This window comes from Procambarus clarkii, chromosome 26, assembly GCF_040958095.1.
Source record: "Procambarus clarkii isolate CNS0578487 chromosome 26, FALCON_Pclarkii_2.0, whole genome shotgun sequence".
NCBI lineage: Eukaryota > Metazoa > Arthropoda > Malacostraca > Decapoda > Cambaridae > Procambarus > Procambarus clarkii.
In genome coordinates, this window is record NC_091175.1 from 11,529,160 (window position 1) to 11,548,697 (window position 19,538).

Genomic DNA, 19,538 nt, shown 5'->3' on the forward strand with positions numbered 1-19,538 from the left:
TATTTATTTATATACAAAAAGGTACATTGGGTTTGTGAGAATACATAGTATAGTATTTACAATCTTGTAAAGCCACTAGTACGCGCAGCGTTTCGGGCAGGTCCTTAATCTAACAGATAATTTTAAGTTTACTCAAGTTTAGTTTACTCAATTAAGCATCTTCCCAGTTACTCCTGATTGCTTTTTCGTCTTTTACACCAGCCTGTTGTGAGGAAGATGTATATCAAATGCTTTTTGACGATTTCCGGAAGTAGTTCAGGGGTAGATTATTGCAACCATGCATGGAGGCCTGGATTATTGCAACCATGCATGGAGACCTGGATTATTGCAGCCATGCATGGAGACCTGGATTATTGCAACCATGCATGGAGACCTGGATTATTGCAACCATGCATGGAGACCTGGATTATTGCAACCATGCATGGAGACCTGGATTATTGCAACCATGCATGGAGACCTGGATTATTGCAACCATGCATGGAGACCTCATCTTCAGAAAGACATATAGCTTCATTAGAGAAAGTTTAACACCGGACAACAAGAGTGATTCCAGAGCTATGTCAACTCTCATACCAGCACAGGTCGAGGGTCACAGGGCTAACAACACTGCTTAAAATGAGAAGGATAATAATAATAATAATAATAATAATAATAATAATAATAATAATAATAATAATTTTATTTACAAGAAGGTACAATGAGTGTGTGAGATTACATAAGATTGGTATTTTTACATTGTTGCAAAGCCACTAACACGCACAGCGTTTCGGGCAGAAACTCGTCGAAACGTTCAAAATACTGAACAGTTTGAAGGATGTTGATCCGGACAACGTCATCCAAAGGTTAGATGTAACGCACACAAGGAGCAACAGGTTCATGCTCGCCAGTGCCAGTGTAGGACTCGAAACATGAGATGCTTTTTCACCCACAGGGTTATATACCCATGGAACCGCCTACCCGCCGTAGCCGTAAATGCCAAAATTCTGAACTTTAAAATCCAGTTTAATAAAAATTATAAGGACAAAAATCACCTTTGACAAGCCTCCGGCTTTCCGTCCCCATTTGTAACCCTTTCCACTACCGCCCACAAAATGGGTATGGGGTGCATAATAAATGAACGAAACTAAACGTCCTCATCGAGGCCACTAGAGTGTTAGTAGCCTTCAGGTAAATTGAGGTAACTAAAAAGATGCAAATAATATACAAAGACAAAGAATAAAATAGACTAAGCACAGTGGTATATTCGTATGTATTATAAAGCTTATATTTCTATATGGCTTTCTCTCGCCAAAAAATAAACCTATCGTTTAGGTTTAGAAATAAACCTAAACAGTTCTGGTTCTTAGTTCTCTTGTTTAGGCTTAGAAATAAACCCAAGCGGTAGCGTAATTCTATAACTTGAAAATAATAACTGCTTCAATGATATTGTAGAGGAGAGGGAGGGAAGAGTTGTTTAAACTGAGCAAGAAAGGGCGTTAATAAACATTGTGTGAACGGGCATATTGCCTTGAGGCAATACGCAGGCATCGCGTGACCTGAACGTGAAGCCATGATGACGTTCATTATGGGCTACACTTGATCACAAGAGCAAAATAAACAACTCTATATGGCAACTCATCGCGGGTGACCATACTCATTGATGACTGTTGGTTACCGGGATAGGGGAGCTCATCGCGGGTGACCATGCTCTTTGATGACTGTTGGTTACCGTGTTAGGGGAGCTCATCGCGGGTGACCATACTCTTTGATGACTGTTGGTTACCATTGTAATGTAAAAGAGTTTAGTTGTATTTTTATATTGTATAGTCTTGGTTACAGCAGTCGGTTTGTTGGCTATGTAGTGAAGTGTAGTAGTAGCCGAGACGAAGCCTGGAGCAGGGCACAGAGCTTGAGTGAGGCGGGGGGGGGGGGGGGTTAGAGAGTTCGCATGCCGGCTGAGCGCGTAGAACGTGGACCTCTGAATGTGGGCGGAGTCGAAGACCTCGAATGCGGCCGGAGCGTGGGAGCGCTCGCTGTGTGCTCTGAGTCGAGGCTGAAGTGTCTTGTGAGGTTTAGGATCTGGACTCGAGAGTTACATTGTTGCTAATAAATGTTGAAGATGTGTGGTATCTCTCAATTGTCTGTACTGAATTACTATAAGAGTTTAGACTGACCCTGACAATGATTGATTGATTGATTGATTGGTGAAGATTAAGCCATCCGAGAGGTGGCACTGGAATGTATAGCCCGAAAGACTGCTATTGCCAAACCTCACCTTGCCAAACTGACCAGCATCTAGCACGCTGGGAAGAGGTAGTAACTGTAATTAGTTGTACACTTGGGAATTATAATTAGTGGATCTAGAATTAATGTAGGACTTCTAGGAATGTGGAACACACTTAGAAATAGATTATGTAAAATTAACAGACCCATCTCATTACCTGCACATAAGTAATATACTTGATCCATATTCTCATTAGCTTATTAATATACAGTAGTTGCTACAGAATCTAACCCAGTCTTCCCATGCAAGTGGTGTCAAATCTGAAATGTGGGTTGTGTTAAACGTAGATTTATTATCCAGTTTCAGTAACTCATTTTCAATGCATGGACCTAGCTTACCTGAATAAACATCTTATCTAGAAAGGGGAGATTGGGAGTGAGGAGAAGAGAGAGAGGGGAGATTGGGAGAGAGGAGAAGAGAGAGAGGGGAGATTGGGAGAGAGGAGAAGAGAGAGAGGGGAGATTGGGAGAGAGGAGAAGAGAGAGAGGAGAGATTGGGAGAGAGGAGAGGGGAGATTGGGAGTGAGGAGAAGAGAGAGAGAGAGGGGAGATTGAGAGTGTGGAGAAGAGAGAGAGAGAGAGGGGAGATTGAGAGTGAGGAGAAGAGAGAGAGAGAGAGAGAGAGAGAGGGGAGATTGAGAGTGATGAGAAGAGAGAGAGAGAGAGAAGGAAGGGAGGTGAATAGTGGAAGAGGGTTAAGAGAAATAAAAGACCCAGGTGCAGCCATGTATCCCCTGTAGTTGAACATCATAGTATATACAGGTACTAGCTCAATCTAGAAATCCAACATTCTGTATGTAACTCATTATGTATGTACTTTTACCTGAATTATTATTATTATTATTATTATTATTATTATTATTATTATTATTATTATTATTATTATTACTGTATTATTATTTGTCCTGATTTGAGTATTTACTATATACTGTAGCACCTGCAAATTAGAAATTACATTGAATGTGGCCTAATAATACAGGCAGTCAATTGGCCAAAAACCTTAAATAACTTAAAACAACACTATGTTAAAAGGACTCTTTCCTGTCTTTTTATAGCCTTTGAAGATGGAAACTACCTTAGCTTATGTGAAACTTCATTGTGCCTTATCCTTGGCAGACGCAGTAGTGGCAGTGGAGACTCCAGCTCCCGTTTAGGCAAACCCCCCTTGGTAAAGAAGAACTCAGGCTCCAGCACCACTTGCAGTACCAGTCCACCAAGGTACCTGTGGATCCGCGTGGCCCTATTTGAGAAGGTCTTGGCCAAGATCATCGACTACCTGGTGCAGAACAGCAAGTAAGAGTGGGAAGGTCTCTTGGATGTTGTGCTAAAATATGTTTGTGTGTGTATGAGTTATGTGCAGTTCTGCTGGTGTAACCACTTAAAATTAAATGCATCAAATTGTGAAAATTACTAGGAGTACCAGCAGCAATAAGGAAGTGCTTAATGGAATTGCAAATCCTTCAGTTTGTATACTCTGCTCTTTTTCCCATCCTCAATAGTCTCTAGGTATGGTCTAGGTTCATATCACATTCATTCCTTATCTCTTGTGTCAGGAACGCTTGAAGGCCACAGGGCTAACAACACTGCAAACCAGGTATGACAAGCAGATCTTATTGAAACTTTTATAATACTGACAAAGTTGATCTGGACATTTTCTTCAAAAGGTCAGATGTAACACAAACAAGGAGTAATGGTTTTCAAGCCACAATGTAGGACTAAGAACAGAAGATGCTTTTTCATATACAGGGTTATTAACCCATGGAACTGCATACCCGCTGAAACTGCAACTGCCAAATCTGTGTTGAGTTTTAAAATGTGACTGGAAAAGATCATCAAAGCAAATGAGGGAACCTTCGACAACCCACTGGCTTCCTGTCCTCATTGAGGCAACTTGGGTTAGTGGCCCTCAGGTAAATCAGGCAAATATGGTTATGGTTATACAAAACAACTTAAAATCAGATGTTTTTTCATGAGAATAGGCTGGGTAGTAAGCTTCATAAAAGACAAATATACTCTATGTATAATTAAACATCTCTGACTTCAGGGTAAGTAAAGTGGTCATTCACCTGTACAAATCTCTTGTGTACCCTCCACCTGAGCTACTATATTCAGCATTGAGACCTCACCTACAAAATACATTATTACTAAAAAAAAGTCCAATACCTCTAAAAGGTTCAATGTGAATCACACAGCAGGCAAGAGTTTCAAGATCACCAAGCAACAAATGTAGGTTCAGAACAGAAGATATTTTTTCATCTATAGGATAATAATGTCATAGGAGTTCTTACTCACCAAAGCCATAAATACAAAGACAGTGCTTACAGTTCAAAATTCAACAGGCAAAAATTTACCTGAATTTACCAGAGAAATAATGGGGAACTTTCCACTGACATCTTCTCTTAACTGCTAGCTAATATTATAGCTGGTATTCATCAGATAAACTTGAGATAAACTTGGGTATTAATAATACTATACAGCCTTTTATGGCTGCAAAAACTACTAGCACTTTTATATTAATTTCTTCCTCATTTTATTTTATTTTTACACTAGTGTACTATCAGCAGTTACTGTTTCCTCTTTACCTTCTAAATTCTTTATCTTTTCTTGCTCTGCTACAGATAACACCAACAGCACTAATATTAATGGGGTATTTTAATCAAAAGACAATAGAAACTAACATAGCAAATGGAAAGAGCAGTTTTATTTACCTAGTACAGGACACCTTTTCCATACAACATGTGACTGAACCCACCCGAGGCAACATCATTCTAGATCTTGGGCTAACAACAGAGAAGGGCATGATCGATCAAATCCAGGTAGGAGAGAAGCTTACCTTTACTGGTAACCACTATGTTCTGAGGCATAATGCAATTTTATAAACCCTATAAAAGTCTAGGGTGATGACTGTGACCACTCACTCAACACCCATGAATGGCAAAACATCATCCCTCCATCGCAGCCAAAGGTAGTCACATAATTTTTTTTTTTTTAGTTTCCTGTAATCATGGAGTGCATTATAACCATATTAGAAAGAAAAAATAATTTTCAGGGAATAATTTGTGTTATGCGCACCATGGAGTTGTTACATTAAACAGCCGCACAGTACACGGGTTAATAACATTTATTTACTTAATTATAATCATCTAATTATACACCACAGTTCACTTTATTATAGTTCACCTAGCAGTAAATAGGTACTCAGAAGTTACTCAGCTTGTGGGATTGCATTCTGGGGGGGATCAGTAATTTGAACCTGGGAGAAGGCAGTCTCGATATAAACCTAACATAATTACTTTAGTGTAATTACCCAAGTGTAGTTACAAGATGAGAGCTCATGGTGTCCCATCTTCCCAGCACTCTTTGTCATATAATGCTTTGAAACTACTGACAGTTTTGGCCTCTACCATCTTGTGCAGCCAGTGTATACACTGGCTGCCTGTTCCTGGACACAGTGAATTACGGTATTATAATTTATGAAGCAATGTTGGTCAGCAGCACTATTATTATTTCGTATTTTTAACCATTTCTCTGTCATTTATTATTATGCTTTAATACAGACTGCACAATACAGTATTTAAATTGTATTTTTTCATGTTTCAATTGAAAACCTAATACTGTATGTTGTATATGCCCTCCAGCAAATATTACGAGAAGGATTCACTGGTGGCAGACCCAGACTACGGCACCATCCTTAGCTCTCTCTTGGGTAAGTAGCCTACTAACACTGTCTTTTCTGTGGGGAGCCCCGGAGGTTCGTTGAAGCTATCATACACTGATTAGTGCCATACTACTTAGTGCCATCAGTCCCAGAGTTCTATTTGCATACTGGGGATCACGAGCCGAATGTGGTCCCCTCAGAGAAGCGCAGGGAGCATTTGCCTATGATCACTTTACATTTAAAAGTTATCATCTTTGCCACCACCTAGGGAAAGCACCTAGAAAGATAGGTAAATCAAAACAGATCACAACCCCGAAATTGCCAAAAGAATTCCGAACAGTGAAAACTAACAACCAAATTTTTGCAAAACTAACCGCCTGCTAATTTGTTTCACCCCCTCCTTGTTGTGGGTAGATGGAAGCTGACCAGGATCAGCCGGGCCCCACACCAGTTAGTTCTAAAATGATTAAACATGCCTGGGAGAGGGAGAAATAAACATGCCTGGGAGAGGGAGAAAATCAGGGAGCCTCTGGGGGCTCACCCAGAAACTGGCATTTTATTACATTTAATACAGGTTTTTTATGGGGAGCCCCATTGGCTCCATTGGGAAACTGGCTCAATGAAGGTTAAATTTTCTCACCAGACAGTACCAGTAGAAATGATGAGACATGATAGAAGACATGCATAGCTGACAGACACCACATTCCATTGTTCACTGATGAGAAATGAGAGTATTATTTAGTATTTAGCATTGACAAATTGATGGATATAGCCACTCTCTCACCATACCCATATCGGATGCCAGGTGTTCATCATACTGCATAATTGTTGCCATTCTAGTGCTTTCCCTGCTTTAACTCAGTATATTTATATATGTAATAATTTGTATATTTGGACTTAAAGTAAATGTTTTGCTCGATGAGGGTGAAAAGGAAGAACACCAATATAGTGTGTACACCTATCACCAACTTATGTACATTTTATGTGAAACATTTTGGAAATAATTGAGCTTTCATAATCACTTACTACACTATTTATTTATTTATTTATTTATTTATTTATTTATTTATTCATTTATATATATACAAGAAGGTACATTGGGATTGTGAGGATACATAGCATAGTAATTACATTCTTGTAAACCCACTTGTACGCACAGCGTTTCGGGCAGGTCCTTAATCTAAGAAAATTTTAAATAGGTAAATACTTGCAAAATTTATAAAAATGATAACAGTTACATAGTAAGAAAAAAAAATAAAAGATGGGAGAAAATTGTAGGTATATTAAAGCACATAGGTAGCTCAGATTGATTGCAATGACAGATTGAATGGTAGTTTAACAAAAATTAGTAGGCACAATACAGCATATGGCTAGCACATAAAAGAAAGACAGCAATGAACACAATGATAAAGTTGTTTGGAATAAGTACATAAAGATTGGGAGACTGGGTAACACTAGATACAGAGCAAATTTAAAGCTCAGTGTAGGAAACTACGAAGATGAAATTAGGTACTTTTTGTTTTTGTTTTTAAATGAGGCAAAAGTTTGACAGCTTTTCAATTCACTAGGGAGTGAGTTCCACAGTCTAGGTCCCTTAATTTGCATAGAGTGTTTACACAGATTAAGTTTGACCCTGGGGATATCAAAGAGATATTTATTTCTGGTGTGGTGATAATGGGTCCTATTACATCTGTCCAGGCAGAGTTTCAGAGCATGGTTTGCATTTAAGAACAGGGTTTTGTAAATGTAGTTGACACAAGAGAATGTGTGGAGGGAGTTAATATTTAGCAAGTTAAGGGATTTAAACAAGGGAGCTGAGTATTGTCTGAAAGCGGAGTTTGTTATTATTCTGATAGCAGATTTTTGCTGGGTGATGATGGGCTTAAGGTGGTTTGCAGTGGTAGACCCCCATGCACAGATACCATAATTAAGATAGGGATAGATTAGTGCATAATATAGTGAGAGGAGAGCAGAGTTAGGAACATAATATCTTATTTTGGAGAGTATACCAACTGTTTTAGAGACTTTCTTAGTTATGTGTTGAATGTGGGTGCTGAAGTTGAGTCTCTTGTCTAGGAATAGGCCAAGACATTTTCCATCATTTTTATTACTGATGTTAATGTTGTCTATCTGTAGCTGAATTGCATTCGATGATTTGTTTCCAAATAAGATGTAGTAGGTCTTTTCTATGTTTGGTGTCAGTTTGTTAGTTGACATCCATAAGTGGACTTTTTTTAATTCATTATTCACAACATTATTTAGTGTATGTGGGTTGGGGTCTGAATAGATGAGGGTAGTATCATCAGCAAACAATATAGGTTTAAGAATATTAGAGACATTAGGCAGATCATTGATATATATAAGAAATAGAAGAGGTCCTAAGATGCTGCCCTGTGGCACTCCAACGGTTATTGGTAGAGTGGAAGAGATTGTATCATTGATGGTTATACATTGGTGTCTGTCACTAAGATAGGATCGAATATAGTCCAGGGCAAGGCCTTGGATTCCATAATGCTGGAGTTTAAGTAAGAGGAAGTTGTGATTAACAGTATCAAAGGCTTTTCTTAGGTCAATGAAGAGTCCAATTGGAAACTCATTTTTGTCAAGGGCTGAGTAGATTACGTCAAGGAGACTAATGATTGCATCATTGGTACTCTTTTGGGACCAGAAGCCAAACTGGCAGGGGCTGAGTATGTCAAATTTTACGAGGTAGGAATAGAGTTGTTTGTAGATAATTTTTTCAAATATTTTTGATAGAATGGGTAGATTTGATATTGGTCTATAATTGTTTATGTCCGCCGGATTGCCTCCTTTATGGACTGGCGTTACTCTTGCTTTTTTAAGGATATCAGGGAAAATGTGACACTCTATAGATGTGTTGAATAGTAGAGCTATGGGTGGCGCAAGGGCATGGGAGGCGCTCTTATATACAATGGACGGAATTTCACTGGTGTTCCCTGCCTTGGTTTTTAGAAAGTGTATGATGGACACAACATCTGCCGGGCTGACTGGTGAAAGGAGAAGAGAGTTTGGATAGCTGCCTGAGAGATATGTGTTAATATGTGTCTGAGTCTGTGGGATTTTTCTGGCAAGATTAGCACCAACCGATGAAAAGAAGCTATTAAATTCATTTGCCATTTCTAAATCAGTTGACGGTGTATACACATCCTTATAGAGTTTTATTTGGTTATGTGAGTGTTGTTTAGTTCCTAGGATACTAGAGATGGTTTTCCATGTGCTTTTCATGTTGCCTTTTGCTTCATTGAATCTATTCACATAATATGAAAGTTTTGTTTTAAAAACTTTAACTAACTTTAAAATATCATACAACAACTAAAATTATCATTAGCTATCAGGGGTTTTCATATGTAAGAAAATATTGATTAATATCCACAGTTGGCCCATGTGCCCTGGACTTCAGCAGGATGAAGACAGTGGACCATCTGTGGACAGATCCTCCAGCAGATGAGCTGGTTCAGCGCCACAGGATCTCATCAGGGCATTTTACAGGCCCTGCAACACCCCCAGTTCCTCGTAGACCTGGTCTTCATGTGAGTAACCTCACTTTTGCTATTTCGCTTAATCTCTTTTAATCTATAATGTAGCTGGACTATAATCACTTGTAATGCAGTAGTCAGTGCAATTAGTTAGCACATTTCTGTACACTTGATGCCTCCGTTCACCTAGGAGTTTGGCACCTGTTAATAGTTGCATCCTAAGAAAGGCCAGTCATTGGCCCAGGCAAACCTTAGTAAGCCTAACAAGCTTACTGTCTCTGGCAGTAGGAAACTATGTTGCGTTCTAAATACTTTTAAGACATTAGAAGTTGGAGCCAGATGGAGCTTAAGCTGTGTAATTAACTCTGCAATTAATGTAATTACATTATGAATCTACAATCTGTGTAATTGTAATCTATGTAATTAACATAGCTACATGGTTGTTTTTCTATAGCTTGATGACCACACAACCAAACTAAATTATTCTGAAAGTGGAAGATATTATTTTATTAAAATACTATATTTCTGAGTTATCCCATTCAAATGTTCCTGAATACAAAATCATCCCTGGACCCTATGGACAGGATCATTCCAGTCAGGGTATAGGATGACGTTCTGTAGCAGCACAACAAGGACATTTACAAGGACAGTGAATTATTTTCAAACATTCCTGTTGGATAATATTAGTGCTATGGAGACACAGAGTGACCTCAGAAGGCTCGTTCACAAGCACTCCAAGCCTTCCAAACCCTACTTGGCATCAGAATGATTACCAAGTTGCACTTAAGCAAACCACTATTTAGTCTCCATGATTACTAACCTTAACCACCATAGGAAACATTGAAGTGTGATGCAGGTAATGTGTGAAATCCTGACTTGGTATCAGGTGGATGCCTTTGGAATCCTAGTGGATTCAGTTAAATCCCAGGTTACATTATGGTAGGCGATTTGGAACCATCTACCCATCGAAGCCTTAGATGTCAAGACTCTTGAATTTCAAAATCAAACTGGAAAAGATTATGAAGGCAAATGAGGGAAAACCTTCGATAAGCCACTGGCTTCCTGTCCTTGTCAAGCCACTAGTGTTAGTGGCCCTCAGGTAAATTCAGGTAAATTACTTTTGTAGCATAATATAATTCAGTGCTTTGAGGCATGTGCTTGGAAGCACCCAGTGTGCAGGTTTAAATCCTCCTCATGGCTCCTACAGATTTTCTCATTGATAAATGCATGTTAATTGATATATCACATTAATGTCATTTATTTGTGCATTTGAAGTGAAGCACTGGGGGGATAGAACTCCTATACCACACCAGAATGTATGTGGGTAATGTGTGATACCCTGACTTGGTATCAGGCGGATGCCTCAGGAATCCTAGGTGATTGAGTTGAACCCCAGGGTACATTGCAGTACTTTTGTAGCATATCAGGATACAGTGGCTTAAGGTGTGTGCTTGGGAGTTCCCTTTAGCATGCCACATTAATTAACTCTAATGTGTCAGCTACTAATTACTAAGACACTTGAAATCATATTCACTATTAATGACATTTGTAATTTCATTAATGACATCTCTAATTACAACTAATACATGCTCCCAATGTTCCACGAATCACTTAGGAAAGCCAAAGGTGACCAAAATGTTTCCCACCATGCAGAATAATGATCAATTTGCCAAGTCAGGTGAAGCATGGAATATAAGCCATCAAGAATGTACTGTAGTGTCAGCTGTCTAACTCTAATAGTGGTTCAGTGGCAAATGCGGATCTTCTGCAATGCCAGCGACATTCCATCAACTATGTAACACTCAACAAGTCTAGTTTCTGCTCTCTCACAAGAAGCTATAGCCTCACTACAAAAGTTGTATTAAATACCTGTAAATACAGCTAGACAGCTGATTCCGGCAATACTCAAGCTTACCGCTCTCACCATCAATTTGAGCTTAATGATCCCACCCACATCCGAGCACTATGGTCTCGCCTTCTTTCAAGCTTTCTACTCCCAGCTAGGCGTAAGCTCTGCTCTCAACTCTAGGTCTCACACAAGCATCCTCATCTCAGCTATCATAATACGTTATTACATTTCCAGCATCCGACTGCTGTAACTAAGACTACTGTATATCAAACAAACATAAAAGACCACAATAGAGTACTCTTTGACTGTTGTTGCTCAAAATAGTATGTTACAACCAGTGTGCAGGTTTGAATTCTTCTAATGGCACCTACTAATTTTCTCATTGATATTATACATCATATTACAGTAATGTGGTTTCTTCGTGCACAACACATAGTCTTGCTAGTGAGGTTATGTTTATAAAAACTTTTCAGTAATGTTTTACCTTGTTTTTTCTTGCCACCTGGAAGGATGCAACTCAAGGAGGGAAGTCTAAAGTAAGTTTGTGATATTTTGTTAGATTCATTGTCATTTATATCATCATACCTGTGTTAATGTTATGTCAAATTTTACACTTACAGATCTATATCTGTGTTGTTACTGTATATTCAGTGTGACATTTCTAGTATTATGCCTATGAAGACTTTCACATAATTGATTTGGGGAATATACTAAATATTTATATTGCAGGAAACTTGTGACCCTTGATACTGTATATTGAACGGTAGAGTACTGTATATACTATATTATATGTGAAATGTAGTAAGAATACAATCAAGGTAACACTGATGTTTATTTCTACACTACTAGTATTATGATAACCAAACATTCAATTTTCATACAGAGAATGAAGATTTATGAGTTTGATATTGTTCTGCAGGACTTTAAAATACTTTTGCTGAAAAATTAGATTTTGTCTTTATAAACTTCAGCACCCACATACAACACACAGATAAAAAAATAGTCTCAAAAACTGTCGGTATACTCTCTAAAATCAGATATTATGTTCCCCACTCGGCTCTCCTCTCATTATACTACTCGCTAATCCATCTCTATCGTACATACTATATCTGTGCATAGGGGTTCAACCACTGCAAATTACCTCAAGCCCATCATCACCCAGCAAAAATCTGCTCTGAGAACTACTGTATAACAGACTCTGTTTTCAGACAACACACAACCTCTCTCTTTAAATCCCTAAACATGCTAAACATACACCCACTCCACACATTCTCTTGTGCTATTTACATGTACAAAACCTTGTTCCTAAATGCTAATCCTGATCTGAAACACTTCCTTGATAAATGTTATAGAACCCATGAGCACCACACCAGAAATAAATATCTCTTAGATATCCCCAGAGTCAACCTAAATGCTTTTTCACCCAACTAAATACTTTTTTACCCACAGGGTTTTTCACCCACCTTGGAACTTCCTATCTGCCAAAGCTGTAAATGCCAAAACTCTGTTAAGTTTTAAAGTCCAAGTGAAATAGATTATCAAGGAAAATGGGGGAACCTTTGACAAGCCACTGGCTTTCTGTCCTCGTTGAGGCCACTAGTGTTCAGGCAAATCAGGTAAATCTGTGAAAACACTCCATGCAAATAAAAGGACCCAGTCTATGGAATTTGCTCCTTAATGAATTAAATTTTCAATAAATTTTCCAACCTATGCCTTATTCAAAAGCAAAACCAAAAAATACCTGATTTCATCCTCATAGTTTCCTACCTTTGCTTCAAACTCTCATTGTATATTCTGCTACCCACTCCCCTAATATTAGTAGTTAAGACATGCAACTTCACCAGTGTAATCAATACCATAAATTTACAATGTAGTTATTATGTTGAACTAAGATTTTGTTCCATTGAATCTTTTAATAAACATACCTTATCTGTTAGGTTAATGACCTGCCCAAAACACTATGCATGTTAGTGGCTTTGCAAGCATGTAAGAACACCAATGTTATGTACTCTTACAAATCCATTGTACCCTCTTGTATATAAATAAATAAATAAATAAATAAATAAATAAATAAATAAAAAACAAGAGCAACAAGTGAGAGTGACAGTAAAAAAAAAAGCTAACCATCCCCGAGGAATAATCAAGCGTACCTTTGACTTTAAGGAAATGAAGGTGAGTATTCCATTGTATAACTCTCTGGTGCTTACTGCATCCAGGCATAGAGAACTAGTCTTTAGAAATATGGCTTCATTGGAGGAAGTTCAACACCGGGCAACAAAAGCATTCTAAAACTAAGTCAACTCTCATACCAGGAAAGGTTGAGGGCCACAGAGCTAACAACACTGCAAACCAGACATTTTAGGGTTGATTTCATCAAAACGCTCAAAATATTGAACAATTTGGAGCGTGTTGATCCAAACAAACGAGGAGCAATGGTTTCAAGTTCAACAAGCCACAATGTAGAACTGAAAACAGAGATGTTTTTTCACCCACAGGGTTATAAACCCATGGAACTACCTACCCACCAAAACTGTAAAAGCCAAAACTCTGCTGAACTTTAAAATCCAGCTTGAAAAAATCATCAGGACAGAGAGACCTTTGACAAGCCACCGGCTTCCTGTCCTCATCAAGGCCACTAGACTGTTAGTAGCCCTTAAATAAATTCAGGTAAATAAACTTGTATTACTCTGCAGAGTTGAACAATGAAGTTTATAAAATGTATATTGTTCAGTGATTTTTCTTGTACCGCACAGTATAGTACTGTACATTCAGTTTCATATTCTATTTTCATAAAGTCTATATTCTCTCAGTCTGAAGACTGCTTATTTTCAGTTTCGTAAGCCTGTGAGTGGCAGCAGTGAGGACGCTGGTGTGGTACCACAGCGGAATGTACCATTGAATGCCCGGGACTATGTGGAGAGTTTACATCAAAATAACAAAGCAACACTTCTTTATGGCAAAAATAATGTCCACGTCCAGCCTGTAAGTTACATATAAGCTGCCAGCCCATTCTCCTGTTTAGATGTTACTTATTGAAACAATGTGAACCATCATACATATACCGAAAGACTCCAGCCTGGAGTCCATACCTATTTAAACACAAGACAAAGTTAGAGAAGATTCAGAGGTATGACACCAGACTCGGAACTGAGAGGTATGAGCTACGAGGAAAGGCTAAAGGAACTGAACCTCACGTCCCTGGAAAACAGAAGAGTAAGGGGAGACATGATAACCACCCACAAAATTCTCAGGGGAATTAACAGGGTGGACAAGGACAAATTCTTTAGCACGGGCAGGACACGAACAAGGGAGCACAGGTGGAAACTTAAGTGCCCAAATGATCCACAGAGACATTAGAAAGAATTTTTTCAATGTCAGAGTATTTGACAAATGGAATGCATTAAGTTGTGATGTGGTGGAGGCTGACTCCATACACAGTTTTAAATGTAGATATGATAGAGCCCAATAGGCTCAGGAACCTGTACATCAGTTGATTGACAATTGAGAGGCGGGGCCAAAGAGCCAGAGCTCAACCCCACGCAAGCACACCTAGGTAAGTACCGACATAATGGGCAATTAGTAAGTAGAATTTGGAACTATTGAATTTGAACAAACAGGGAAAGACTGTTAATTTTGTTGTTGCTAACAAAATCTAACTTAACCTAAGCTAACCATCCTAGGCCTAGCACACACTATCTGAGGCTTAATATAGTAAATGTATATGATATACTAAGCCTAGGAATATTTAAGTTTGGTTTTTAGTTTTAGTTTTTCCAGACTATAAAGTGAATAATACCAAATACTACTATCTAATTGTCCATTACATGAAAATATATATGATGGTTCACATAGTTACAAAAAGTACTATTGTATCTAAACAGGAGGATGGATTTAAGCAAAAGTTTAGAAAATATTTAACAAGGAAATCAGATTGTGTATGTATAGTAGGGTAAATACTGAACTCTTGTCATCAAGATGCCTGAGAATATTTGATTAGTTAACCTAAATGATAACAAAAGAATAAGTATAAATTGATGCAGCGTAAGGTACGAGATTGAAAGCTATACCCTAAAGTATCGCTAACAACACCCGCTCTTACTTTCTTATAAATAATGGAAATAATATACACAAACTGTATATATATATGCAGAAGGAGCAGATGGAGGCCATGCCAGGGTATATGTCCCTCCACCAGACAACAGAGGGACTGGTCATCAAGTGGACGCCTAATCACCTGATGAATGGTTGTTGCCCTGATACAACGGAAGATAAAAGGTCAGTAAGATGATACTCTTTGGACTCTCATGTCTTGTAATGTCAAGTGAAAAATTTAGACATTGTAAATGAAAATGACTGTAATTCATTGGTAGCTTTTTGTGCTTATTTTTTTAATTCTGTCTTGTTGGAATTGATGGTATAATATTCGGTATTTCTACAAATTTTGTGTTGCAATTTAAAGATTAAATTCTTTATTTTTTGCATTAAAACTAAAAAAAAAACTATTTTTTTAGTTTCATATACAGTAAGTAGTCTCTCTAAATTTGAATCATATTTACCAGCAAAGTGATATGACCTACTCCTCTTCAGTCTAAGTCATATTTAATACTTTTGTGGTTGTCATAGAAACTGTTGAATCATATTAGATATGATTCTTGTAAAGTAAATGTTATTAATCAATTAACATGAAATTTAGCAATATATAATGTGAATTGTTTTGTGTGCATAATAAGTTTTACTGTTCATTTACAGTTCATTTTGAATAAATATCATATTTGGCATAATTAATTACATTAGTCTGTAGAGATTTTATAGTGATATTTGTTCCATCTGGTTAGTTGTTCGTGAATTTTCATGTACAGTATCTAGCAGCTTGCGACTGTAAAATAAGCTCAAGGTTGAATGTAGCAGGTTTGGCTATAACCAATCAGTATATTTATGAGAAGTGGATCTGACTGTAAGCCTTGGCTAGCAAAAGTAGGAGTCATTTGATCGTGTAACATATTAAATACTGTACCTGTTTCTTAAGTCAACACAAATACACTCTGAACACTAATTGGCAATGTCTTTGCCTTTCATAACAAATACATAATCTTATATGTTCTAATTTTAAGATTTTACAATAATATTCTATTTCATCCATTGCTTTTTTTGTTTTAAAAATTAAATTTTACATATTAAAATTTTGCTTTGAATATCTTTGGTGTACGTGTTATTCTCATACATTTACTATCTTTTGTATTAAGCTTTAAGTCTTTTTATTGTGCATAATTGAGATGGGTATCTTACATTGATTACCTTTATTATAATCTTTTTATTCCTTTCATTTATTCTTGTATTTAAATTTATTTTTATATTACTTGTTCTTACTTCTATTTTAAATGTCTTCTGTTTATCATCATCAATCCTCTTCTTTGTCTCTTCTATCTTTATCTAACATATTTCTATATATTCCTTCTACCTTTCATAGTCTCCTAAATTCTAACAGTTAACCATTCTTTGCAGACCTTTCTATATGGATTTGTGCTTTCAAAAAAGGTCAGAATGATAGATTGGTCCCTTTAGTGGCACAGTTTGAGTTCTTGTTTGTTAGTCGTGCACCAAGAATCATTTTTGTAGCATATGATAGTGAGATCCTCCAAATTATCATAATTTTTTGTAGTCTGACATAGTGATCCTAGATTATGTTTTTTTGTAGTGGTAGTCATCCTTTAGCTGGCTTCAATTGTTGACAATTTGAATACTGTCTACGCAATCATAGAACTGCCTCTAACGTTCTTTCACACTGTGAAATATTCATTAGAAATTACAGTATTAATGTTTCAAAATTAATATGAAGAGTGAGTTTGATAAGCATTATTAGTTTTTATAAGTAAACTGTACCTTCTGAAGAGCCTTCTGCAGTCTAGTAAAGGCATAAACAGTCCATATAATTATATAGGGAATGTTTAAAAGTATCCTTGATTAGGAATAAAAAATGAGAATATACCTAACAAAATAATGAGGCAATTTATCATTACTATGTTTATTTTAATACACAAATGAATAGGCAATTTATGTTTGTAAAATATATAAAATGTAATGCAAATGGTATTTTTATAATATGTAATAAAATATATATGATAAGCATTCCAGCATTATGTTGGTTGGTATCACTATTTAGCTTGTCAAGTTTATTATCTTTTTATGTAAGTGATCAACTCTCTTCACAATCAATATTGGGGGTTTTCAAACTGGTTAGAGGGTGGCTTCCTTATATTGTGATACAGTACTAAGTTTGTTTCTGTGTGTGTTAATGCATTTTTTCTTTGTGTGTTAAAGCATTTTTTCTTCACAGAATTTGTATACACTTTTTGCCCTTACACAAGTAAAAATTTATTTCAACACAACACTCTTGGATTTACGATATCACAGTGAATATGATAACTTATAGCAAACTAAATACATTCTAACCAATTGATAATGACTGTATATCTGATGATCACTCCTTCCTGGGAACTCTCACTGGAGGATGGGAAGTTACAAATTTTTTGGATATTTAATGGGCTTTTAAATGTGTAAGACTTTTGAATGACCAGACAAATTACAGTACTATACAAGTATTTAACAGAATTCCATCTGGGAACACTTCTATGGAAAGATTGATGTGTGTGCAGGAATGGTGTTCACCTAGGGCTGAGGTTGTTGCATTTACCAATTTATTGGAATCTGTTTTTGGTGGGGTGTGTGTGTTTAAACAGTTATATGATAGAGATATAGGAATATATTTAAGGAAAGGGAGCAATAAGGGTGCATGCTGGCAGGTGGAAAAATTGAGGAATGATTGGGAAAACATTTGGTTACAAAGAACAGGGGTGGAAATAGTTATGATTTACTATAAGGCCTTTCTAAGGTCAGTATAAAGGACAATTGGAAACTTATTTTATCCAGGGGAACTTATTTTAGTCAAGGGCTGTGTAGATTATATCATGCAGACTAACAATGATATAAAATATCAATGAAAAAAGTCTTTGGAGAAGTAGAGGTATTTGAACCAGCATCCTGGTGAATGCCAGACGTGTGCTTTACCCCTAGATAGCATCTTCTAGTTTTGGGGGCACTCTTTCTGATGGTTTTTCCTTTTGAATCTAGTATCCCTAGAGTCCTCTCTATTTAGAGGTGGCCAGAGTCTGATCCTGGTTCCCAGTATGCAGTCATGACTGAAAGGGTCTGATGGGGTGCTTCGACTTAGAGGTTTCTGGGCAGATAGCTTGAAGATCCACCACTGGGACCCACCAGAAAGAGGCATTTTGTTACACTGAACACTGGATTTACTACTTAGTGTGGCTCTCTTTCTTCTGCAGGCTTGATGCACGTTATGTACATTTCCAGCATTTTTGTTATAACCAGCACAATACTATTAACACAAAGATGGCTCTTACAGTGTATAAATGTGCATAGGGTATACATTTGAGTATGGGTGGAGCAGATGTGCTTTTATCTCTAGTACTCTGTATGAATAAAACTTAATATATTCTTATGTTTTGTATTTTTGTGTAAATCCACTGAATTCCTTCTTAATATATTATAAATTCACATTCAATACCTGCTTAGTATAGAAAGTATTGTATTTACATTTTTAGCACAGTTGATACTAATTATTTACTTAAAATATGTATTTAAAATTCTGATAAAATTCAAACATTTTACATTAGGACACAATATCAACATTGCATGTGTACTACAGTATCACATAATGTATGTATGTATGTACATATGTGTATATATGTATGTATGTATGTATGTATGTATATGTATGTATATGTATATATACATACATACACATAGCTTCCATAGGAAAGTCACAAGGTGAATTGTTGTAAGTCATTTGAGGTAATATCTGCTGGTGGTTTTGAAGGTACCCAGGCAGACGCCACAGTCTCCCATGTCTATCAGAACTTCATTCGAGACCAAGGAGGCCATCTTTCTTACGGCGCTACTCTGAGACCCCACTGTCGTGAGTTGTGGTGGTTCCTTTGCCGAGATGGTGGTGGTGGTATTTGAGGGTAATGATGCCATCCATGATACTGGAGTATTGATGATAGTACAGTACTTCTCTAGTGCTAGTGTGGTTTGAGCTTGGTGGTATTTGGTAGTGGTGCTGGGGCTCACAACTCAGGGTGTGATAATATAATAACTATTTTTTATTTTTTCATACCATATATTGTACAAAATATTTACTCATTTGATTTTACTTTTCACTGTTCCTATTTTCATGCAGATAATTTTGTCTTTT

General features: G+C 37.1%; 1 protein-coding gene across 7 annotated transcripts in view; it reads left to right on the top strand.

Moving 5' to 3' along the window:
• The window catches only part of LOC123756624 (small G protein signaling modulator 2), a 162,090-nt gene that overhangs the window by 96,811 nt on the left and 45,741 nt on the right, over positions 1–19,538 (top strand). For 3 of the 7 annotated variants that reach the window (XM_069331899.1, XM_069331904.1, XM_069331905.1), the window contains 7 exons: positions 3,379–3,555; positions 5,901–5,968; positions 9,317–9,471; positions 11,776–11,802; positions 14,099–14,248; positions 15,417–15,541; positions 16,769–16,801. In XM_069331899.1, the coding sequence (XP_069188000.1) occupies positions 3,379–3,555; positions 5,901–5,968; positions 9,317–9,471; positions 11,776–11,802; positions 14,099–14,248; positions 15,417–15,541; positions 16,769–16,801 (735 nt within the window). The remainder of the gene's footprint in view (positions 1–3,378; positions 3,556–5,900; positions 5,969–9,316; positions 9,472–11,775; positions 11,803–14,098; positions 14,249–15,416; positions 15,542–16,768; positions 16,802–19,538) is intronic. The other 4 variants (XM_069331900.1, XM_069331902.1, XM_069331901.1 and 1 more) reach the window with 4 other exon arrangements.